Source organism: Chenopodium quinoa, unplaced genomic scaffold, assembly GCF_001683475.1.
Source record: "Chenopodium quinoa cultivar QQ74 unplaced genomic scaffold, ASM168347v1, whole genome shotgun sequence".
Lineage (NCBI taxonomy): Eukaryota > Viridiplantae > Streptophyta > Magnoliopsida > Caryophyllales > Amaranthaceae > Chenopodium > Chenopodium quinoa.
In genome coordinates, this window is record NW_018745684.1 from 7,335,457 (window position 1) to 7,362,022 (window position 26,566).

The 26,566-nt window shown below is 37.4% G+C and overlaps 1 protein-coding gene across 3 annotated transcripts; it reads left to right on the plus strand.

Moving 5' to 3' along the window:
* Positions 1-288: 288 nt before the first annotated feature.
* On the plus strand, positions 289-26,566 carry LOC110717872 (serine carboxypeptidase-like 16). 3 transcript variants are annotated; one of them, XM_021896655.1, is made up of 14 exons: positions 292-623; positions 3,592-3,737; positions 4,318-4,397; positions 6,976-7,095; positions 7,999-8,101; positions 20,635-20,672; positions 21,167-21,265; positions 21,963-22,052; positions 22,357-22,431; positions 22,675-22,749; positions 23,149-23,282; positions 23,877-23,993; positions 25,700-25,754; positions 26,317-26,566. In XM_021896655.1, exons 1-14 carry the CDS (start codon positions 427-429, stop codon positions 26,398-26,400), a joined length of 1,413 nt encoding a protein of 470 aa, XP_021752347.1. In that variant the 5' UTR covers positions 292-426; the 3' UTR covers positions 26,401-26,566. The 3 variants fall into 3 exon arrangements, with proteins under 3 accessions (XP_021752349.1, XP_021752347.1, XP_021752348.1); XM_021896656.1 differs by having other exon boundaries at positions 293-611; XM_021896657.1 differs by lacking the exons at positions 25,700-25,754; positions 26,317-26,566 and adding an exon at positions 22,933-22,973 and having other exon boundaries at positions 289-623.

Sequence of the window (26,566 nt, forward strand, 5' to 3'; positions counted from 1 at the left end):
ATATTTTAAAATTTAAATTAATGAAATATAATATATTATCTTTTGAAATTTGGAATTTTATTTTAATGTTTAACCGAAAATTCACAATTTATTATAAAATAAAATATTAAATAATGTAGTACATACAACGAATAAAATAACAAATTTTATCACAAAAATACATAAAAAAAATTTGTTTTAAAAATACAAATAATCATACATCGTACGGGCTTCGTCCAGTAAAAATTACTCCGAAATGTTTTTTTTTTACTTTATCAAAAGACACTTAAGTGTCATCATTGGGCCCGGAGTTTCAGACGAATCACTTATGGAGTAATAATGACGAATAATGTTAAAAGAGCAGGAGACCTCCATAGTTCGTTGAACTTCTCTTTCTATCTCTGTATTTCACAATTTGTTTCTTCCCTTAAATTTTAAGAACCGAAAATGATGAATATGAAAATCGTAACTCATCTAATCTTAGTATTGACGATGAGTATGGTATCATTTGCGTTGTCTAACAATTATCATACCACATCAAATTCAAATACATCGCATTCAAATTCAAATTCAAATACTGTTCGATATCTACCTGGCTTCCCTGGAGTTCTCCCTTTCAATCTTCAAACTGGGTATGTTTCCATGTACGTCCTCGATTAATTTCTCTCTTTTTTTTTTTTTTTTTTTTTTTTTGGTGAAACTTATTTAGATGTTTATGCTTGTTAATTCACAATTTATGCTACAAGTTATAGGAAAACGTTGTTAATTTAATGGGTCTTTTGCTAACCATATTCAAAATTACTACTTTGAAATTTAAAACTCTAACTACTTGTAATTATAAATTCAGATGCTTCGAGTTATTATACTTTATAACATTCATACGCTTCTGCATAACTGATTACTTCTTTTTTCGGCCTTTTTTTTGGATTATATTTTCAAATGGTGAATTATACTCTCTCCATATATAAATACTTGCTCCATTTCTAAGAGAAATTGGAAAAAGTAATAAAATATAGAGGTAGTAGGATAGGTAAAAGAATAAAAAAAATGTAAAAAGCAAAATTAGTTAAGAGAATTGGAGGAGAGAGAACGTAAAATTAATAAAATATAATTTATGTTAGGTTAACTAGCTGAAAGAAGTGAATTAAATATTGCAAAAGTTTTGAAGCAAGTATTTAAAAAATGTCGAAAATAAAAAGTGGAGCAAGTATTTAAAAATGGAAGGAGTATTTTAATTTTTGAACTACAAATTGTACATTGTAAAACATTTGTTTTATATTTTGTATATTGTTTATATTGCTACCTATTTTACAAAGTTTTACGGAGTATGTAGGACTTAAGTAACTCTGTTTCTTGAAAAACTTATACGAAGCATTTAGTACTTTGTATGTATTTCAATTGAGATTGCTAGTAGTTAAACTTATTTTTGTTGTAATTTGAAATTGAGCAACCCTTATCAAAACTTATTTTTCTTAAACTAAATTTATCTGAACTTATTAAATCTAACATAAGTGAAAATAAGGTGAACAGAATAGACCCAAAATTTTATTCATTATTTTAAAAGCTTTTAAATATATATACTCCATTACTCCCTAATCCAACAAAGTCATTGAGTTGGTTGATTAGATTATATCATTAGCCACAAATATTGACTTGAATTGTTTTAAAAAAAAAAATTAAAAATAAAGAATTGAATTTAAATTAAAAGACGTACCAAATTATTACACTTCTTTTGTGTGTGGCAGTGTCTAACTTAACTATTTTTGTTTTTCAATATTATTGTTTCCTTTGAACTTTAAACGATAGTACAACTACGTAATTTATACGGAGTATAATTTATGTAACACAGCATGACAAGGACACGAGTGGGCATAGCATGATAACGATGGTGCACATTATACTATGAGAAATTTATAACATGACAAAACATGTTAAATTCAATCAAGCACGCAAAAACAACATGGTTATGAGTTGTTTGTTTTTATTTTATTTTTTATTTTATTTTTTATTTTTTTTGGAATCAGATGATTATGATTTTAGTCCATGCTTAAGTAGTTGAGTTTTGTTCGGTCAATGGCTATATTGAAAATAACTTTGTTAGATTAGGAATAGAATTTAAAAACAATTATACTGATAAATAGTTTGGTTAGAATGACTATTTCATCAAAAGATCCCTGGTTTAATGATCAAATTTGAGATAAGTCGAACAGATCCTCACAAATATATTTTTCTTCACAGATCACAAAAGAAGGTTAATAAGAAATGTGTTATGGGGAAAATTCTAATAATGCAATTAAAAGATTAGAAATGTTTTTTTAAAGTTTCCCTAGAGTGAAAGTAACCAGACGAAACAATCCCTCACTCCTACGGTTCTACACGTAGTCCTTGTACCTTGGGTGAGACAAATTGCTTTGTCACATGAAGAAACTTGATGTAATGTTACATTGCTTACTATCATTAAGTTATAGACAAGTATTGAAATAGTTTTTTTTTTTCTAAATTAATGATGTGTTTGACAATTGACACTGACCATGTCATAGGCTGATAAATCATTCGGTCCAAATATTAATATACGGAGTAGTATGTTATGTTATTTTTATTACAAATTTACTAATTTGTTGGGTAGCATGAATAATTTAATATCAACATTCAACAACACTGGCGGATCTAAGGCACAAGGGGTAGCCACAAAAAAGAAAAGAAAAAAAAAACTACTGTTGATCAAAGAGATCTGTTATTATCGATAGCGGGTCTCTTTCATTCAGCATAGCAAATTCACAGTACTGCGTACAAACTTCTGCTGATCTTAGCTTTAAACTAAAGAGACCTGTTGTGTATAACAACAAGTCTCTTAGGTTCTTTTTTTTTTTTTTCCTTTTTTTTTTTTTTTACTTTTGCTTCTACTTTATATGTTTGCATAACTAATTATGTATTCAACTATTTTTTTTTTTTAAGTCTTTCATTTAATTTATGAAAAATCAAGTATTAGAATTTATGATTTTTAAATTATAAAATAAATATATACTCATGCTTTAATTATTTTTTATTCATCGTATATGATACCAATTATAATTTTTTTTTTAAATGAGTAGCTTATTATTCTTAAAAACTCCTTCATTTGATGAAATTCTTCCTATTTTATTGCACTTTTATTTCAATACACATATTTAGTAAATAATTTATTTACTTCTCAATATTTAGTTTTATATGAGTAAAACAATAAGAAAATATATACTCCTAGTATATAATAGCATAAATTACCATGTACAAAGTAGTTTTAAAACTTGTTTTCAAAGAAAAAAAATTAGTTTTTTAAACTTATGATGTACGGAGACAACGGAGTACATAGAAAGATAATCTATTGAACTTATAGAGTACTTTTTAATTTAATCATTGTATTATATTGATAACTAGAATATAAATTATTCCATGTTCGTAAAACGAAATTTTATGAAACAAAACAAATGTTTTTTCATTAAAGGCTAATTAACGCTAATGTATATAATAACTCGTTTATACCTTTTTTTTTCTCTTATTATTCAATGGCTAAATGCTATCCCTACTTAAAATTTCTGGATTCGGCACTGATCAACAATATTATTATTATTGTAGATATACTGGAGTATGGGAGGAGCAAATGCAACTATTTTACTACTTTATAAAATCCGAGAATAACCCAAAAACAGATCCACTTTTGGTTTGGTTTGCTGGAGGACCTGGCTGCTCTTCCTTTACGGATCTTGTTTTCGGACATATTGGTAAATTCACCTTTTCTTTTGTTTATTATCTTCTTGAGGGGATAAATCCACTTTATGTGTCTCAATATCATCTCATCATCTTACTTAACTTTAATTGTCCGTTTGATAAATGATAATAAATTGTAGTAATGAAATGAATTCAATTATAATATGTATAAAAATTTGTAACTCGTAGTTTATGCCTCTAGTTTTGCAAGTTAAAATTGCACATAAAAAAAATAAAAATAAAAATAAAAATAAAATAAAATAAAAAATTTACCGTCACTATTATTTGAGGCCTCGAGGGGTTCTATTGAATACGGAGTAGTAGTCACACGAAGTATATGATAATTTTCTTGTAATGTTACAACTAAATTCATTATTATTAGACTAACTACCTTAATTTAATTAGTATCTATCTCCTACCAAATGGAGGCATGAAGCCATAGTAACAATTGAAATATGTTAGCACACACGACCTTTTTTTCAAAAAAAGAAAAAGAAAAAAAAAAACAAAATAATAATTTGAGGCCCATCCTCAACTTTAATTAAAATATAAGCTTTTAAATCCTAATAAACTAATGTTGTGATGACAAAAAAGGTCCTCTATCGTTCAACATATCATCACAATGGGAGGATGGTCTACCGAGACTTGAATCAAATCCTTATTCATGGACTAAGGTAATTCAACTATCTATCTATTTATTACCGCGGTTTTTATGTACATATAATTTATCTATATTGCTCTAAGAAAGTTCACTCCATCCTGGATTTATCCTAATATTTATATGAGTACGTATGTTGTTAAAAAAATTGTATTAGTACATAGTTTTAGGTAGGGGTGAGCAAAAATTCAGGGTAACCTGAATCGAAATCGAAACCTGTTAGGAATCGTAGGTTTCGGAATCGGAACCTGTACAAGAGGTTTCGGTTCCAGGTTCCGGGAAGTAAAATAGAGAACCTGTTGCAACAAGTTTCGGTTCAGGTTCTCGTTTTTTGGAACCGAAACCTATAGGGTACCTTGTAACCTAATAAAAGTGTTACTTAAGCCCAAATCACATATCAATTTAAGCCCAATTTTTACTTAATATAAATAAAATAAATTGTTATAACTATATATATTAAATTTGGTAAACAACTATTTTTGGTTGTTATATTTGCAAACTGTAAATTTATGACCCTACAATTTAAAAAAAAAATAATTGCAAAAAAGTACGAAATATAGTAAAAGAGAGGGTACCCTGAATTGGAACCTCTAGTTCCGGTTCTCAATTTTCAGGAACCTGTGCAACAGGTTTCGGTTCCGATTCTCATTTTTAGGAATCTGTCGTAACAGGTTTCGGTTTCGCTTCCATAAAATTTAACAGGGTATCCTGTTATACTCACCCCTAGTCTTATGTGATAAGTGGATGATATGTTATCAATTATTATTTCACATGAATGTAAATAAATGTGATACAAAATACTAGTTGTAGATTACATTTTATCATTTTATAAAATATACTACCTTCGTTAATTGTTTTGTGCAACAAAACTGGAGTGTGCGGTTGCCAATGCAAAACATAAAGGGCAAAGTTTAGGAAAAGTTAATGCACTTGTGATATGTAATTAAGGTGGAGAGAGATTAATTGATCAAAATCCACTGCCACCACCACCACCAAGACCAGGCAACACCACCCACACCGCCTTCAACAACACCATCGCCACCTTCATCACCCCCACGAAACCACCACCACTACCAACCCCCCACGAAACCACCACCACTACCAACCCCATGAAACCACTACCACCCCACGAAACCACCACCACCCTCACGAAAACCCAGAAATCTAACCTTCCCCTCCACCACCAGCCCAGACCACCCCACCAAACCACCCCACCACCCATGTACCCAGACCCACCCACCACCGTAGAAAACCCCTTAATCCTAACCCACCCACCACCCTACCCACCAGCGTAGAAACCCAGAAAATCAAAACCTATAAAATCGAAACCCATAAAATCAATACCCATAAAATTGAAACCCATAAAACTGAAAAAAAAACCTAGAAAATTCGAATGTAAATCACCCAAAATCAAAGCCCAAAGCAGATCCGGCTGAAATTCGAGAACCAAGTTCCAAGCCCAAAGCAAATCCGGCTGAAAATTCGAAGAGAGAGACAGCGTTGGTGGGAGCTAAGGACCGTGGTCATAGGGAGGAGAAAGGCGGTGGGGGGATGGAAGGTGGTCGTGAAGGAGGAGAGAGAATGGTGGTGGGAGGGGTGGTGGTCGTGAATCGTGAAGGAGAAGAGAGAATGGTGGTAGGAGGGGCGGCAGTCGTGAAGGAGGAGAGAGAATGGTAATGGGAGGGGCGGCGGTCATGAAGGAGGAGAGAGGATGGTGGTGGGAGGGGCGGTGACTCGTGAAGGAGGAGAGTGAATGGTGGTGGGAGGGGCGGTGGTCGGTGAAGGAGGAGAGAGAATGGTGGTGGTGAAAGAATGGTGATGGTGAAATAGATGAAGAGGATGAAGGTGAGAGAGATAAATGGGTGGTAGGTAAACTAGGAGATGAGTAGATGGGGTGGGTAGAATTAGGTTCATGATTTTAGATTAGATTAAAAAAGGTTATTGTGATTAAAATAAGATAAGGGTAAAATTAAGAAAATTAATTTTTTTAAGTAAGGTTAAATATGTAATTTCTAGGGTTTTTTTTACTAAAAATGGAAAGAAAACAGAGAGTTGCACATAACCCTGATTATCCCGAAATGGCAAAAGTTGCACATAATATTTAATTGAGGCAGTAATTGAGATCAAAGATAAAGTGAATTAATTCTTAATTTATTATGAGAGGGAGCTGAGTGATCTAACTTTTTATTAGCAGAAGAGAGATATTTGAATAATTATAGTATCTTTCTTAAAACAAAACAAAAGTTATAGAGTTAAAAAAATAAATATAGAAAATCCATACATATTGAAGATTTGTAAGTATATCATCCACCACTACATCAACTCACACCACATCAACTAACAATCAAAGAGTTTCATTTCCTTTCCTTTTCCCCTCAATCCCTTCCTTGATTTCATGCCCTTATCCTTAGGCTGCCAAAATATTTATTGTGAAATTTAAAATAAATAAAGTGTAAATCCAAAACATAATAAAGTGTGCGATTTACATATTTAAAGTAAATATTTATTGTAAAGTAAGGCATCATATATACTCACTATATGAAGTTTTTCTACTGTTTATTATGTAAACTAACCATACAATGAATGTGTTTTAGGTTGCAAATGTATTATTTCCAGATTCACCTGTTGGAGCTGGGTATTCCTATGCAATCAACAAATCTTACATTCCTAGTGATACAAACACGGTAAAACAAGCATATGAGTTTTTGAAGAAGGTTAGTTCATTTATTAGTGAATTAGTGTGCTTTTACTGAGGGCATGCTTGGATTGAAATTGAGTAATGTATTATAAGAGTAATAAAAGTCAAATTAAAGAAAATAATACAATTGAATACTTTGTATAAGGAAGGATGAGATAGTAATGTTGTGAAAGGTGAAGAAAAGTGAACTATTCCTCTCATTCTGGGGGGTAATAGTTATCTTATAGGGGGTGTATATCTATTACCTTTATTATGAGAATAATAATTCTCTATTTCTCTCTTTTCCTCACATAACAAATACTTTGTTATCTTATTTGTAAACAATTTATCTCCTATAACATCACTTGTAATCGCTTATATTTTTCCAAGTTTGACTTTATTAATCTTTAAATCATTGTCCTCAATCCAAACATGGCCTAAGAGGTTAAATTTGATGTATTATTTCTAATGGTTCCTTGCTAGTTGCTACTTGCTAGTATCATGTTTCTCACTTTCTCTAGTTTAATTATTCCCCTTCTCCTTCCCAAACGTTATTGTCCCTGTCTTTTTCCCTTTTTCCAAACACTTTCAATTTCATTTTAACGTTTTTCTTCGATATAGACTCATCTTATCAATGTTCAACAATAATTTTTTTTCAATTTACTAATATAATCTAGTTATAATTTCCAATTACTAAAATAAAAGAGTACTCTGTATTATCATTAGTCTAATCTGACCTTTTGTCTAGTAAGAAAGTATGTGTAAGTTGTCCGAGTTCATGATGAGACACATATAAAATATTGGACATTTTATATAAGTTTTTAGACATTTTACATAAGTTTTATTGGACATATACATAGTCTTTAGGTGGTTAGATTTGCGAATAAACGAACACGCTTAATACTTTGTGTTTTGTTAATTGAAATCTTGGTTCATACAGTGGCTTATCGAGCATCCCGAATTTGCAAGAAATCCTATGTACATCACCGGTGCTTCATATGCTGGAAAAGTCATTCCATCACTTGTGTTAGAGATTATGAATGGTACTTTCGACGATTTATTCACTTACATATACTCCTTTCGTTTTTTAATGTCATAGTTTGACCTTTCGTTATTCACGTAATGGTTTTGCCTGAGTTTTCATAAGCTAAACCGACCCGAGAAATCAACATGTACCAAAAATGACTTGAATCCAACTTGCACCCAACCAATGAGTTGAAACTAGTGACCCATAACTTGACCTAATTAAACTGACCTAGTATTAACAAAAATGGTTTCGACCTAATACTCTATGACTCAAACTCGAACTTGCACCCAATTTGATTTCAATTTACAATTGATTTAGCCCGACCCAACAATGATCTATACCCGAACAAGGACCTAGCCTAATTAGAACCCAAATTGAGACATAATTTGTTATTTACCTCACCTGTGGTGACATGTAACATAACTCAAACTTATTCGTCTCATCTTTGATAACTCGACCTACCATATTGAACAAAACAGAAAATTAAATATGGAACAAGATGTCTTGACCTTGTTTATGTTCGCAATTAAATAGGTTTAATAGCATATTAAGGCCTAATTCTATAGGTTGAACTTGATTAAACCTATGTTGATCATTATCTAACCTAATAATTATTAAACCCAAACCTTGAGGCCAGTAATCAACAATCTGGTTCGAAAAAGGCGTGATTTTGGGCCGCTCTAAAATTGTTTATAGACCAAAACTCAAGTCTAGCCAAAAAAAAAAATCCCGAAAAGGCTAAACCCATCTTTGCTTGACCTTATTTTGCGAGTTTGGGCACTAGTGTTTTCATATACTTATGTTTGACACGACTCAATTATTTATAATCTCTACCCAAATTTATCGGTCACAAACATACTCCAAACCCAAATTTATTGGTCATAAACATACTCCAAACCCAACTCGATATAACCCGAACTTGAAATGGAATTAGACACAAATATGACTTGAATCGGACCATACTTACACCTAATAGGGTAAATGACCTGACCCCCTACCCTTGTTATGACTTTGACATGAAACCTAAGTTGACCCAACTTGAACCTAACCTGAATATGAAAATTGACTTATCTAGTTTTGACTTGATATTTTTATTAACTAGCTAGCCATATGTGCATGTGATGTAAGCGTTAATTTATGGTACAAGTAATATACTCGCTTTCTATCTTTAAGTTCTATGTTATGACCGTAACGAAAAGTGAAAATAGAGTTCATGTATTTGACTCTTTTGCTTTAAAGAGAAGAGATAGAAAGTAAGAGAATCTTTATTACTACTTCTGTTAAGTTTTAGTTGCAACTTGAAGGTACAACATGGATCTCAAGTCAAAATTTTATAATGGTGATTATGGGATAAAGGGTATGTGATTAAGGAGGAGAGAGATATAATAAACATAATTAATTAACCACACAAGCCACTTACCAGGTGACCAGGTCACCACCACCAAAACCCCCTAAACCCAGACCATCCACCACAACCAACACCACCATAACCCCCAAACCTAGACCACCACCACCACTGACACCACCGAAACCCCCAAACCCAGACCACCACAACCACCGAAACCCCAAACCCAGACCACCACCACCGACACCACCAAAACCCATAAACCCAGACCATCACCACCACCAACACCCACCAAAAATCTCAAAACCACCCACAAACCCAGTGAAACCACCCACAAACCCACCGAAAATCACCGAAACCACCAACAAACCCACCAAAAATCACCGAAACCACCCACAAACCCACTGAAATCCTTAAACCCAACTACCCACAAACCCACGAAAATCACATCCATGAAACCCACGAAAACAACCATGGATGTTGCTTCCCTTCTTGCTACAAAACCACCATAGCCACGGCGATGTTGTTGGTAGTGTTTGCCGGAGTCTGAAAGTGAACAAATCTGAAAGACCACTCAGATTCAAACAAGATGGTGGAGAGAGAAAGCGAGAAAATCTAAAACAGGAGAGAGAAAGATAAAGATGATGATGATGGGTTATGATTTGATCAATTAATTTGGGAAGTTGAAGGTTAGTAGATGAATTAATTTACTACTTTGGAGGTGATGAATTAAATTTGGGTTGAAATTTTTAGTTTCATTAAGTTCTAATTTAGGATTGTAATTTGAATTAAGAAATTTTAAGTAAGGGTATTTTGGAGATTTCATTTAAAAAATTTTACTAAAAATGGAAAAAAATGGAAAGGTTGCAACTAATAGTAAGCATTCATATATAGTAAAAGTTGCAACTAAAAATTAACGGAGGTAGTATAATTAAATCTCACAAAGTGGGGTTGTAATAATTGGTAAAAAAATGAATAAAAAGTTGTCATAAAAAAGGAAAAAGGTAAAAGTAAGTAGAACATAGAATAACGGATGAAAAGGAAAATTGGGTATAACTTAGGAAAACAAAAAGGAGTAATTATATAATAAACTATTCAACAATAAACAAAATGAGATCATGTATAATTTTGGCTTTGTGAAATTATATAGGTTGCATGTTGAAAATTCGGTGTTTAATGCTTAGCTTGCCAAATTTTTTATTGTAATTACTGTAAATATTTAATAAATGTAATTGTTTTAACATTTTTTTTCTTTTGTTAATATTTGACTTAGTAAATTTGGTGCTCTTGTTCTCTTTACCTTCTTCAAATAATATTTATTAAAAGTAATTTCAATTTAGCAAAAGTAATTTCATTCATGAAGTTGTAATCAATAAAATCGGTAATTTTAAAGAACTAATATACTAAAGAATCAGTAAAATTAAGTAATAGTTTGAATTTAGCAAAAATAATATTTGTTCAACATAAATAAAATAAAAGGAACAAGGGTATATACTCAATAAATTATTTATCATTTGATAGATTGTGTCCCCTTTCCGTTGCTCGTAGTGAATTTGGTACTAATTATTTAGTTAAATTATGAATTATGATGATATGTACTCTGTTTAAGGTAAAACTACTCTGTCCACGTGGACCAATCGTGTGCTAACACGTGTTAGCCTCAGAGGGGTCCTAAGAGAACCAATCATCTGGTGACAAGTGGCACTCCAACCCATGAAAGGAGAACTGATCCTCTTACACTATAAATAGAGGAAAATCCTCATTTATTGCATATTGATTCATATACACACTAAACCCGAGCAATATTAATTACAGAATTCTCTCGGAATTCGAGAGAAAAACCTTTACATTCTGCACTTTTATGCATCCGGATATGTTCTAACTTGATCGTCGGAGGCGGAACTCCACCCAACCGGAGTTTTCTGTGGTTTTGCAGGTACAGTTTTGCAGGTACAGATGGTTGACGCACGTTCTTGGAATTGTAACTCTCCCGAGGGATACAAAAAACCCCGAAACATTTGGCGCCGTCTGTGGGGAGAGTACTTCTGAGATGGCATCAGAGTCTGTACCGCCTACTAAAGGCAAACAGCCTACGGCCGAAGCCGAGGTCCACATGGGCCAAGATAGCAGTGACGACCTTGAAGTCGACACCTATGTGGCCCTAGACGAGTCATTCAGAACAAGACGCACCCGTTCCAAGGAAACAAGGGAACGGGACGAAGACAAAGCTGGTCCAAACAACCCAACCGTCAAGCCGGCTGAGACACCCCAGGCAGCAAAGGGTGCTACCCCCGTTACAAGAGACGAACTCATGAAATTCATGATGAGTTTCAAAGGGGAAATTAAGGACCTTATAAACAAGTCTACTGGCACCAACAAGGGTCAGTAGGCCAAAAAGCCTTCTCCCTTTTGAAAGAAGGAAGTGAAGGATCGAGTGCTTGCTCCTCACCCTAAGCCAAAGGGGATGGATGGGCCCATGTTTTATCTATCAATATTTCGTTTCCCTGAAGTAAGAAAAAGGAAGGCCATTCGGCAGATCCAACCGGATGGATAAAAAAAGACTTACTCGGATGCACGTATGTTAATCCAGCGGAATAGAAATCAACGATTGTCTGAGTCGGCTTCAACGTCGACTTACCCAGATAGTTTCCGGAACACTTCGATGAGGTATTCGGAAACAAACCGAGAGAGTCAGTCACGCGGCATGTTCACACGTACTGGCCCTCAGATTATCTTGACGGCTCCGTATGTGCCCAAACAGCCATACATGCCGTATGGATCACCCTACATGCAGCCGGCCCTTTTTGAGGGTCAAGCGGCACAAAATGTCCAGCCCATGGACTGGCAGCTCCGGCTGTTAAACCTTGGAGATCAGCCGTCGGCGTTCTCCAGGAGATAACCGCATGTTAAGAATGTGTTGGTTGGTACCTATGACGGTACCACCAACCCGGAAGACCACCTAATGGCTTATACCAACCTCATGTACTTACAGGGGTTGGATGACGCCGCCTGGTGTCGATGCTTCCCAGCGACGTTGAAGGGCATAACCCAACGTTGGTTTGACAATCTGCCAGCTGGTTGCATCTACAACTTCAAGACGCTTGCATACTAGTTCGCGTCCAACTTCTCTATGAACATCACAGCCAAAAAGACAAATCTTGATTTGGGGGCTATTCATCAAGGAGATAGAGAAGAGCTAAGGTCATATGTCAGGCGGTTCAATCTGATGAGAATTCAGATCCAGGGGTTGTCTGACGAATTAGCCTACACAGACATCTTCAAGGGTCTGAAAGACGGGTCGATTTTCAAATTCGACTTGGTCAGAAAGATGGTGGCTACCCTCCAAGAAGCTCTGATGGAAGCCGAAGCCTATATACAGGCGACGGAGCTTTGTGCCATCAAGCAGCCGTCAGTTCCTAAAAAGTCCGACAAAAAAGAGAGCCGGTTAGCTCAGCCGGTCAAAACAGAAGAGAGCAAGAAAAGAAAAGAAGTCTAGGTGGCGGACAATCCTAGTCAGCCGTCCCAGAAGAAACAGAAAGAGTTGAAGCCGTACGTCTCCAAGTACGAGTTCAACAAGGACTTCTCCTCCATCCTCATGAAGATTAAAGACCAGTTGACCATTGTGAAACCGGCTGCAATGAAAAGTCCCATCAAAAGCCGGGACAAGAGCAAGTATTGTCATTTCCATGAGGATATAGGCCATGACACCAATGGCTGCTATAGCCTCAGGCGGTTACTGGACCGTCTGGCTGGTGAGGGGGCTTTGAAGTCCTATATTCTGAAGTCCAAGGGTAACCCCAGAAAAAATAGTGGACAGCTGTTCAAGAAGCCTGACAACCTTGCTATAAGCTTTGACACTGATGAAGAGCAAATCTTTACTATAGCAGGTGGTTTCGCGGGAGGGGGTCTTACCATCCGGGGCACCAAGGACAACATCAGAAAGTTGGAGGTCAACTCAGTGGATGAGGGCCAGGCGTCGAAAGACACCTTCACTGAGGTCATCATCTTTGAGAAAGACCGAGGCAAGGTCAGGCGGCCTCATGATGACACTATAGTCATCGAGTGCAAGGTTTCCAACCAACGAGTGGGCCAGATCCTCATTGATACCGGGAGCTATCGGTGCTTGGCGAAGCTTAAGTACAAGCTTAGCAGCATGCACAAAGTCTCTCACCCCTTAATTGGTTTTGGGGGAGGAGTAGTGCATCCGGTGGGGAGGATTGACCTACCCATCCAGGTAGGAGAAAAGGGGGAGGGATGACACATGGTCGTCAAGTTCTTGCTGGTTGAGGAATTGACCGGCTACAATCTGATTTTGTGCCGTCCAACCCTCAACGAGTCCAAGGCAGTCATCATCCCATCCCTCATGCTGATTAAATTTGAGAGGGATGATGGGTCAGTAGGTTCCCTGAATGGGGATTAGAAGATGGCATGGGAGTGCTACCTCTTAGACGTCCAGCCTACTGTGGCCGCAGCCGGCCGAGGCGAAGAATCTATTGACCTTGATGACTTCAAGGAAGCCGCGCCTACTCCCAAAGCAGTCGGCAAAAAGAGAAAGGCGGATCACTTGGTGGCTGTCAAAAAAGAAAAGCAATAGCAATCACTGATTGGGGAATGGTCAGATGATCTCCGTCCCCAGCAGGCTGGTGAAAATACTGACATTGTTCTTGACGACAGCCATCCAGAACGAACTGTCAAGGTGGGGACAGTTGCTTTTGCCAGGTTGGGCAGATTTGCACCAACTGCTGAAAGAATTCAAAGATATTTTTGCCTTTGAAGTGAAAGAGATGCCAGGCGTCAGCCCGGATCTTGCTGTCAACAACTCGCCGTGGATCCAAAAAAGAAGCCGGCTAAAAGAAAAGAAAGAACGGCAAGGAAAGATCTCAGGCGGTTGCCGCCGATGTCAAGAAGCTGATGGATGCCGGGTTCATTCGGCAATGCTACTACCTGGATTGGGTAGCGAACGTTGTCCTCGTTAAGAAGCCGTATGGTACCTGGCGGATGTGTGTTGATTACACAGATTTGAACAAGGCATGTCCGAAGGATAGCTATCCACTTCCAAAGATCGACAATCTGGTCGACTCTATAGTCGGTCATGTCTTGATGAGTTTCATGGACGCTTACTCAGGCTTCCATCAGATACCCTTGTGGAAAAAAGATCCCCTTGTGGAAAAAAGATCAAGAGCAGACGGCATTCGTCATTGATCAAGGGTTATTCTGTTACACGGTGATGCCGTTTGAGTTGAAAAATGTGCCTACTACCTTCCAACGAATGATTAATACAGTCTTCATTAATCAAATTGGGAGGAATGTAGAGGCGTACATTGATGACATGATAGTCAAATCTAAGCTACAGACGGATCACCTTGTTGACCTCCGAGAAACCTTCACCACCCTCAGGCGGCACAGGGTTATGCTTAATCCCAAGAAGTGTCTAGGCAATAAAAAAGAAGACTAAATTCGAATGGGGGAAAATGCTGAGGCGACATTCCAGAAATTGAAGGAGCACCTCCACTCATTGCTTGTTCTAGGCAATAAAAAAGAAGACTAAATTCGAATGGGGGAAAATGCTGAGGCGACATTCCAGAAATTGAAAGAGCACCTCCACTCATTGCCACGGCTGGTTAGCCCTCTAGCAGGAGAGGTTCTCTATATGTATTTGGCCGTCTCAAATCATGCCCTCAGTGCCGGTTTGGGGTACCTATGTCTATGGTTTTTGACAATGCCCTCAGTTTGAAACGCCTGCCCTCAAGAGCTGGTTAGGAGATCAAGGGATCTTACATTGTTTTGCATCAGTCGACCGTCCCCAAGCAAACAACCAAGTTGAAGCCTTCAACAAATTCATCTCAGACGACATTAAAAAGAAAATAGAAATAGCTGGCGGTCTATGGGCAGATGAGTTGCCTCATGTCGTATGGGTCATCAGAACAACTGAAAAGGGGCAACCGGTGAAACCCTGTTTCTCATGACATACGACACTGAAACCATCCTGCCTATTGAACATTACGAGCCAATACTCCGAATCATGTTCTATGATGAAGAGGTTAATTGGGAGGTCATGCGTCTAGCATTGGATTCACTCCCGGAGCGCAGGGGTAATGCCGCCTTGCGTCATGAGATATAACGTCTGAGAATGACGAGAGCCTACAACAGAAGAGTGCACAAACGACCCTTAAAAGTAGGAGAGTTTGTGTTATGGAGAATGGGGGCCATCGGTAGGGCCAATGAGCAAGGAAAGCTAACCCCCAATTAGGAAGGCCCCTATCGGATTTTTGATGAAGTTAGAGGCAGCACCTACCGCCTAGAAACTCCAGACGGCAGGCAGCTAATAAGAACTTGGAATTTAGATAACTTGAAAAAGTACTACTTTTAAAGACTTGTAAATCTTTGTAAATAGAGTATATTAATGAAAAGATGCTTTATTTATGTTTTCTTCTGCAGTCCAATTTGTGCAATGCAAACCGGACATACGTCTGCTTTAAATTGAGTAGATATAGACTAAGTCTCAAACTTAGCAGTTATTTATAAGGCTAATGGTCGGATAGCCTTTAAACCGTCTGCTCCAATATGAGCAGGTAACTGGCGACGCCCATTTGGGTGAATTCGTCGAAGAGAGCATCTCCCATTTGGGTGGTACATTGTTCTATAAATCATAACTCAAGCGGCTTTAACCTACTGTCTAGGTTAAAGATAACTTACGGCCGTTTGAATAATCAGTTGAAGCCTAGATACAACCGGTCGTTGCTTCAACGCAACACAAACGGTAACTGATATCTTGGTCAAATATAACCGGTCTTTGCCCAAAGGCACTACAACCGGTTACAAATCCAAATTAAGCAAGGTCAAAACCTTAGCAATTGATTCATAACCTGGTTAATATGCCTACGCCCGGCCAATGGCCGCTTGCATCTTTACAACGGCGATGACAGATACCCAAAGGGTAACTCGTAGCCGATTAAACGAATAATCTAGGTTGGCCCTAGCCGACACCGTCTGCTAATCCAACTCGAGAATAATTCTACATTTAATATGGTCAATGACCATCTGTCTACCCGTCCGGATGCTTGATTGGACGGCTGGCTGCTTAAGGTTGGGGCAATTCCAAGCAAACAACCGTCCAGGGGCAGGTAAAGCCAATGCATCCGGCATACCGCATGTGCTTGGTTAAATTGCAAAAAGAAAAAGATTTGTACGAGCATACTAGAAAAGTTGCAAATATTAAAGTAGTTTATATCAAAGGCAAATATGGGCAAAACCGACTCAGTTGGCAAATTCTATTAATAAAAAATCATTGTCAGCCAGAACTACGTCCGGGGAAAAGAAAAATACATAAAATACTCGGCTCACAGGCTAGAGATAGAAAGAAAACCAATCAAGATTCACTGTTGCCGGCGAGGTTGAGACGTCTGGCCCTGGCCGGATAGAGGAGCATCTTGAGTTTGCTGGGTTGAGCTTCATTAGCCTTATCCGGCGCTCGTTCTTCCGCCTGCTCCTCTTCATCTTCCTCGACAATGCCAGCCTATTCATCGAAGGGAGCCGACTTCTCAAGCCCAAGGGTTTGAGCGTCGTACACCTTCGGTGGCGTACTTGTACCTCAGCTCGAAAAACGCCCATTCGGTGTCCAGGTGGATGAGGATCCAGGCCATTTTCATGCGAGCCTCATAGTCCCGCTCGTTCTCAGCAACCAGCCAGTCCTGCTCGGCTTCCAGCTTGGCTTTGTGATCAGCCTGCGTCTAGGCCAACTCATTCTTCAGCCGCGAGACGTCTGCCCTCAGTTGGGTGTTCTCCTTGTCGGCATCTCCCAGCGCTTTGACGTCGTGGAGGTTTTTAATTTGTAGCTCAAAAATCAATCGCCTTCTTGTTGGCCGTTTCAGCAGCCGCAGTGAGCTCCTTGATTTTCTCCTCCTTTTTCATCTCCCGGCTTTTAGTTTGTATTTCATACATTAAAGTGTTGTATTGAGTAACGTCAATAAGGTTAGTCACCCGCCTATTGGCGTTTCTTACCTTCTCTCCCTTCTTCCTTAAGGGAACCTTGAGGTCTTCTACTCTTAACATCACCTGCAAAACCAGCCGGAAAAGGGTTAGCCTCTCAATTATGGTACAACTTGCAAAAGAGTAAATTGTACAAAAGCACCCCAACCGACCAATTACCTCAGCAAGCAGCGAGTTGATGCGGTCAATGTTGACCTGGTGCACACTTGGCACCGCCTCTTTTTCGGATCGGGTGAGGGTCCTCAGCACCCTCTTAGCATATTGTTAGAGGTCAGGCCAACGAGAAAAGACATTTGCATCAACAGATTTATTTGTTGGGTATTGAGCATAGGCGGCACCTACATTCTGCCGGCTGCCTGAAGAATCTCCTGATTGGGTAGCTTGGGACTTTACTCGCATAGGCCCTGACGGCCAGGCGGGATCAAAGGTGAAAGCCAAACCTTCATTTTCAGGCTGAGGGGTCATCCCACCCCCAGCCGCATTGGAACCGATCGCTACAGCAAGCTGCCGGCTTGAGGGAGTTTTAGGCTCCCTCGTCTCAGCATCAGCCGGCCCTGTGCTTAGGCCAAGGTCTTTCAGGCTTTTGCCTGCTGAGGTGGGCCTTTCAGGCATAGGCGGCCTTCCAAATGAGGGAGGGGCAGTGGGAGTCCTGCTGGACTTGGAAGGTGGCTGGGAGGGCCCCTCGCCCGGTCTTTTTAGCATCTTGGTTAGGGAGCGAGGAACATTCTTGCTCCCCGTCTGAAACAGAAACAATGCAACCGGTAATATACAAACGATAATATCAGCCGGAGCTTACCCCATCATCCTTGGCCGCCAGTTGGGTCCTTTTCTTCTCTAATTGATCATTCCGGATTTGAGCAGCAGACTTAGCAGGCGTCTTCTCTGGAGGCTCAATCTCTAATCCTTTCTTTGCAAAAGAAGAAAATCAAAGTCAAAATCCATTCAAGCGTGATACAGACGGCATAAAGTGCTGGTTATCAATCAACATACGTCTGGTAAACATTGTGCTAAGGCCACAGGTGGAAAGGAACGCCTCGTCCTTTAGCCAGTCCGATGAGGGACCCAGTTCTTGGGGACAATGACTTTAGTCCCATCATCCAAAGGCAGGGAGGTTTTCTTGAAGAGCCCCGTCTCCATTATTTGCGTCCAAACCTCTTCCGGTACTCTAGGAAGGGCGCATTTCTTTCCAAGGAGAGCGGGGTGCTTACTGTAGTAACGCAACCGGTGGTTTAGACGCAACGATGGGGAAGAAACCAAGTAAAACTTGCTCTTCCAACTGCTCCACTTTGACGACTTGTCAAGCGTCATCATGTATTTCGGATGCGTGGTCAATGTATATCACGCATTCCAGCCGTGCCGCGGCTGAGGTAGTGCATATGTGCAAATGCCTCCCAGCTAGGCGTTATGTCCTGCATCTCGCAGGCGGCAATGTATCCTAATATATTCACCCAAGAATTGGGTGTTAACTGCCAAATACCAAGGTCGTAGCCTCTTAGAATGGCTTTTATTGTATTATGAAGGGGGAACCGGAGGCCGGCTTTGAATGCCGCCTCATAACAGCCGAAATAGTCGTCGGCATGGTTAAGGTCATCATTCCAGACGACGGTTGCCTCTACAGGCGGCACCACAATTTCCCATCCTTTCCCAACCGGGCGCTTTTGTAAAAATCCGGGTAAGGTGGCGTTTAGAGTAACAACATCCCTGACGGTCATGTGCGCCTCTGTTGGATTATTGGTGAAGGGCCATTTATACGCCTCCTCATCCTCTTGGGGGCATCTGGTTCCAAGATAGACTCTGAATAGTCTGATTGTTGGACGATCTCTTCACCACCTATATCATCATACTCTTCCAAGATATCATCATTGGGCGTGCTAGGTACACCCGGATGGTCATAATGTACAATGTCAGCCGGAGCTTCGGCTGAGCCGTCTGATTGGTATTTGGGGTCTACAGCCGTCCGTCTCGTCCGAGCCTCTATTCTGCACATGAACAGAGACGGTCGAATTCGCAGAAGAGTAAGGGTGGGCCAAATACCCCTAGACGGTATCCCCAGTCCTAGACTAAGCCGTATCCGGTGACCGGCTGACAATTGTCCTAAGTTGTGCCGTGTGTGTGTTGGGTGAGTCCATTATTCCTTACAAGCTATACAACCGGAAAAAACTAAAAAAGTTGCAAGGGGTAGAGACGGTACCTTGAAGATACTTTGAGTGTGGGGAAAGTTGGCTACGTGGATCAGCAGTCAGAAATCTCTGTATTGCTTGCTAGATACCCAAACGGTTGCCCGGATGTACCCACTTGAAGAGCAACTGAAAATTGCTGAACAACCCAAACGTTCCTTTGAAGTGTTGCTTGATGATACCCCACACGGTTGACCAGCTGTGGGTGTATTGAAAGCAAAGGGAATCAGTCGAAGGACCCCCAGGCGGTTCTAATGTGTTTTGGGTGATGAGCACCTAGACGGTGACCGGTTGAGTAAAGAAAAGGAAGACGATTGCGCAAGAACTAGCAGCCGGTATCAAAGCGCTCTTTTTCTCTCAGAAAAATTTCTCAAAAAATGGCAAAGTGTTGAAAATGAGGGAGGGGAATCTCTACTTATAGAGAACCCCAGAAGGCGAACCGTCACCTTCCCAATTCAAATTCAAATTAGAATAAAAAAAAAGAGAGAGAGAGAGAGAAAGAGACGAAACTTCACCTCCTCAAAGCATGACACCTGCCACAGGTGCCACGTGGCAAGCCACGTGCCACCTGTGAGGGGCAAATGTTTAGGGTAAAACTACCCTGTCCACGTGGACCAATCATGTGCATACACGTGTTTTCAGAGGGGTCCTAAGAGAACCGATCCTCTGGTGACACGCGGCACTCCAACCCATGAAAGGGGAACTGATCCCCTTACACTATAAATAGAGAAAAATCCTCATTTATTGCATATTGATTCATATACACACTAAACCCAAGCAATATTAATTGCAGAATTCTCTCTCCAAGAGAAAAACCTTTATATTCCACACTTTTATACATCCGGATATGTACTAACTTGATCGTCGAAGGCGGAACTCCACCCAACCGGAGTTTTCCGTGGTTTTGCAGGTACTGATAGTTGACGCACATTCTTGGAATTGTAACTCTCCCGAAGGATTCCAAAAACCCCGAAACATACTCCGTATTTGTATTGACATCAATTTATCTAATATATGTATGTGTTTCTTGTTCTATAGGAAATGAAGCAAGATCTGGGCCAAGAATGAATCTTATGGTAAGTACTGTTATCAATTTTTTTTTTTTTTGGGAGAAAGTACACGAAAATTAGAAGTTTTAAACCCATACTTCAAAACCTAAAGGGATGTATAGTACAAAGTAAAATCTCTCTCCATACCTTTTTTTTTTTTTTTTTCCCATTCAATATTACTACGTATCACCGTATGAGATAACCACCAAACAATTCAAATGGATAAGTTAATTAGCCCAGTGTACTTAAGTCATTTAAGCCTTTAATAAGGTTTCAAAGGTTTGAGAGGTTTCATCTCAAAATCATATGACAATAAGACTAGCCTTAACCTTATGTAATGTTGAACTTTCTTTTCTTTTATCAATGTGGGAACACTTACATTTATACAATCAAACAGTGATGTAAAGAGTAATTAGGAAGAAATTAATCGGTACTACGCCCTAGGATCATAAGGCAATTTTGAATTTCTCAGTTGTATATAAATTTGTAATGATATCTCCTTTCATAACATTTGAATCCAGGGATATATTATTGGGAATCCGTCAACGGATAATTACTTTTCAAAGCATGCAATCGAATATGCTCACCGTATATCTATACTGTCGGATGAGCTTTATGAGGTTAGTAGTGTTAGTACTTAATTATCAGCATGTTTGTATCACTATTTGAAACGCTTTTTTAGGTTGCCGTTTGTACAATGCAATGGTAATATGTCAACAAATATTTACTTCCACCGTTTTTATTTACTTGCAACGAACACTTCGACTTATACAGTATTCACATACTTACTTTGACTAAATTTGATGAATTTAAGGTAATATATATTCATGTGTCCTGGGATCTTGCTACCTTCATCTTGATTCATACTTTCATAACATTAAATTTATATAATGTTTATTTTTAACAACTAATTAATTACAATAGTGATTAAAATAATATATTGGCAAACATGTAAAGAGAAGTGTTACAAATAATAGAACGGAAGAAATACAAGGCAATCATCAAAGGATAATACTAGGCCAAGTAGTACCTGGTCCAGTAGTAAGGATTTAATAAGGATTATACCTCGTAAGATTTAGGCCTAGTAGTAACTCAATTAGGCCTAAGTAACATTGGTACACCATTTAGCCTTGTTTACAAAAGAAAGAGTTGGATTACTTGAGAATTTCAAACTATTGTTTGTTTCTCTATTTGAAAATATATATATACTTGCCATGAATAATCACTTTGAATGAGGCATTTTTAATGTAATTCTATTGTTGTGTTCTTTGTATTATTATCATTTCACTAATGCATCATATATATTACAATTTTTAGTCGGCCAAGTCAAGTTGCCATGGCTACTATCAGCCGATTGTTGCCGAAGGAAATGAACAGTGCAAAGAGAATCTCGAAGCTATATCAAATGTAAGCTACATTCAACAAATCACACACAAAGGACACAAAAATGATATGTTTTACACTAGATCGATTGGATACGATTAGCTCTAGTTACATACCTAAATTAATTAGTCTGTAAACGTTGTTTTAATGCCTTAGAATGAATATGTTGACTGAACCTAAAAAATCATTTGTAATATATATAGTTTAATAGGTTAATCTAATTCAAAGTGTGGAATATAGTTCGTTCCATACGTACATGTGTTGTAAACTTAACTATATCGGTCTATCTCATGTACTAATATCTAAGATCTGCGATTTGCCTATGCAGTGCATGGATCCAGTAGAAGAATCATTTATCCTGGAATCCAAATGCAATGTATCAACACCTGATAAGTGGTGTCGGGTCGGTATTGCTTAACTTCCCTCTTTCGTTCACAATTTTTCAGAGTTGAAGGGGCATAATTTAAGTACTTCATCCGTTTTTAAAAGTTTTTTTTATTTGTTGACTTTGTTTGTTTGTGAGATAATTTATGTTCAAAATGGAAAAACTGCCACAGACGGAAAGAGTAGACTTTATGTGATCAATAGCAAATTTATGATATTGTACTATTTGTGCGTATTTGTGTGTGTGTTTATGGTGGTGCAGGTATACTATCGTAATCGCATGTCTCAACCGTGGGCAAATGACATTAACGTCCAAAAAGCTCTTCATGTTCGAGTGGTATGTAATTGATTCAGAAATAGGATCTCCTGAAGTCTTGTATAGTTTTTCCCATAAAAATAAAAATACTTTCTAATTTTAATTTTTGTACACCTCTTTTGAATTCTTCTTCCACACTCACACTCAGGTGTGTCAAAATTTCGCAATTATTAGTAAAACTAGTTTGGTTCCATGCATGCACAGATATTACTAGTAGGATATGCAAGAGCGAGGTATCATTTTAGGTCAGCATGAATTATTTATTGATTTTAGTACTAAAATTCTTCAAACATCATTCTAATCTTGATAATCATATATATCAATGAACGTTCCAAAGATTAGTACTTTGATTAGATTGTTGTTGTACTATTATCATGTTGCCCTGTTTTGCGGTCTAATCTTGAGATTGATTGTGTTTAGGGAACAATTAACAAATGGTTTCGCTGTCGCGGTCGTCGTAGCGATGATATATTTGAGTACAATTATGAAATTGAAAGTAGCGTTAGTTATCATCAAAATCTTACCACCAAGCCTCTTAGGGCACTAATCTTCAGGTAATTCATATATACTCTCTATTTGTAAATTGTGCTTTACCCATGAAACTAGTCCAATATCTAACCATAAAGTTGGGGTTAACGAGAATCGAACCTCTGGTCTACTAGTAGGATGCCTTATTGCAAGGCCATAAATGATCTAAGTAACTTGCTAGTTATAACAATTACAATACTTCGTATTATTATCTCATATACACTACCTTCATCTCACTAAAATGATTAGATTATCTTTCACTAGTATTTCGTCTATTCTTTTGTAGCTAACATATTTCGACTTATGATAGCACTCATAAAATTTATTTTGAGTAGCATTTGTGATTTACAGTTATGATTAAACAAAATCATATAGGATCTTATTTGAATCTTCTCAATTTATATTTTATTAATGGATATCAACTTTTAATAATACGAAGAAATATATTATATTTATAGCATTTTTATTTATTATTATTAAACTTGTGGCATTAACAAATGTGGTAAAAGAAACATATCAACTATAACAGAAAATTAGTGCAGTAGATTGTTACAGTATCCAATTAATTGGACATTGGTTCGTTACATTAACTATGCTTACTGGTTGACTTTGTTTAACAGTGGTGACCAGGATATGTTGGTTCCATATATGTCAACATTGACTTGGATCAAAAAGCTAAATATCGCCTCAAAAGATGATTATTGGAGGCCTTGGTTTTTTAATGGCCAAGTTGGAGGGTAAATTAAGTTCCTACAAAATCTCTCTCTGCTTATTATTTGAAATTGTCTTTTGAATTATTACTTTATTTTTTGGGGGGTAAGTAAAATACATCAGGGTCTTCTCTATAGACTGAACCTTAACTTATTAAGTGAAATAAAAGAAGAGAATTTACGATCTAAGTGGATCTATATCTTGATGAGTGTGGCAAAAGTGATCTAACGCTACAACATAATTACACAAACTTTTATATGTGGCTGGTCACACCGTGCGGTGTGGCCAGCCACATATATTTTTATTCTTTTTAAGAATTGTCGGGGTTACTCGATCAATTTGGGGTTAATTACTTATTCGATTAGAGGTTACTCAGAGGTTACCTGGTTAGGGGTTACTCAGTCAAGGGTTACTCGGTCAGTCATGGGTTACTTGGTCCGGGATTACTTGGTCAGGGGTTACCTGTCAAGGATTACTTGTGTGTTAGCTGGTTATGCGGTATGGCCAGCCACACACAAAAGTTGCTGAAACTCAAAAGAAGCTATGTGTAAAACTAAAAATAAACCAATAAGAATCTTTTTATTTATCTTGTTTGGTCTGTTGTGTTTTTTTACTTAGTTTCCACTTTTTCATCAATCCTTTTGAAGGAAACTATAGGGGACAAATCTATACTTATTATATAAAAACTCAAACCAATAGCGTTAAATGTCATCGTTCTCTTTAATTAATTTTTTTTAACAAAAAAATACTCTGTATTTTTATTGCTAATTCAATCTAGGCATTTAATAATGTTTCTTTCAAATTCTCTAAAACTTAATAATGTCAATGAATACATATCATATTTAAAAAAATATTAATTTCAACCCAAGTTTATACAACCTGTGCATTGCACGGGCCAAAAGCTAGTATTAAAATATCACCCCATGCCACTTGTTGTCTCGTGTCCCTGCCAACAATGTCACAACCATAGCAAAAATAAAAAAAAATTGAACTCCTATGTGGTTGAGGTGTAAAGACGGTTGTGGGCCGTGCTTCATGTTGAAGCCAACCTCCTGCTTTGGGCTTAGTTAATTAGGAACTATCTCACAAGCTATGTGTCATACCGAAAGTTTGAATAGGTTGGCTCACGTACGATCCAAGCCCACATGCCATTATGCTGGGACGTGTAAGTTTTGGGTGCCTAAGCCAAATTCCATTGGTTTAGCGTGCTTCGTTGTGCTTCTTTCAAATAAACGCGGCCAAGGCTAAGCACGCACAGTAACATGTCGTGTATGCCTATACCAAGTGCCTTGTACACCGTGCTTTTTTTTTTTTTCTTGTGTCGAGTCGTACCATGCTTCAGACCGCTAGAGCCTAATAATGCCATCTTTATTGAGGTGTCTAATTAAGTTAGACATTTCTACCATGGCGGTGGCATCTAATAAAGTTATTTTTCGTTGCGATCGTGAGAGAGCAGGTGAGTGAATGTACGATAGTCAGTGGCAACTAATAGTTGGTGGTTTGGATGAAGTGAAGAGTGGTGCTTCTATGATATGGCGGTCAGTCATGGGAGTGGTTGGTGACTTGGTGGTGTTGGTGGCTAGTAGTGGGTGGTGCTTGACAGCTTGAGTGTGGTGGTGATTAGCAATTTTTTTATTTAATTTGATATTGTAAGGAAGTAAGGGTATTTTGGTCATTATGTATATGATGTAAGTAGTTATATTATAGACTGAGAATTTCTTGTTTCATACAGATATGTTACAGAATATTCAAATGGCAACTACAGTTTGACCTTTACTACAATCAAGGTATAAGCATTACTTAAACTAATCCTTTAAATTTCTAGAAAACAAAAATAAAAAAAAATATAAAAAAAAAACTAATCCTTTAAATACTCATTTAGTAATTGATATGTACTAAACTTAAATTATATTTGCTAAACTTAAATCATTTTTAGTACTTTTGCCAAACTTAAATAAGCTTTTTATAATTAAATTATTTTTGCTAAACTTAAATAGCTTTTATTAATAACAAATTATTTTATTGATTATATATTATTTGTTCTTTGGAGTTATTGAATTTTACTAATTAAAACTTAATTTCACTAAACTTAACTTATTTGTATTGAAATTAACTTATTTTTACTAAACTTCTTGAATTTTGCTGAGCTTAACTTAATTTTACTGAATTAAATTTATTACCTTTTTTCAGAACTAAATTTATTTTTACCGAACTAAACTTATTTTTATTAAATAATTAGATAACATTTTTATTGCTTTACTTAGTAACGCTAGCCAGACAAATTTCACAGTTCATTAATCTCGTTTTAGTTAGAACAATTAATACTTAGTCAAATTGCTAATTTTGTAGGGAGCGGGACATATTGCCCCTGAATATAAGTCGCAAGAATGTTTAGCAATGTTGCAAAGATGGATTGCATTTAGCCCTCTGTGATTTAAATTATCAACATTGATGTTTGTTGAATTTTCGCCTACCTTGTAATTTTTGAAGTTTAATAGATTTGTGTAACTACGTATATCCATTCCTAAAAGGCATTGTAAAGTTAAGATCGATGCATTATTTGTATGATTCATGAAAGCAATAATGAAACATTATTTTA

Coding starts and splice junctions, on each gene's coding strand:
- LOC110717872 (XM_021896655.1), top strand. CDS start 427: ATGATGAATATGAAAATCGTAACTCATCTAATCTTAGTATTGACGATG. Junction 21,266..21,962: donor TGTCGGATGAGCTTTATGAG/GTTAGTAGTGTT, acceptor TACAATTTTTAG/TCGGCCAAGTCAAGTTGCCA. Junction 25,755..26,316: donor TGACCTTTACTACAATCAAG/GTATAAGCATTA, acceptor CTAATTTTGTAG/GGAGCGGGACATATTGCCCC.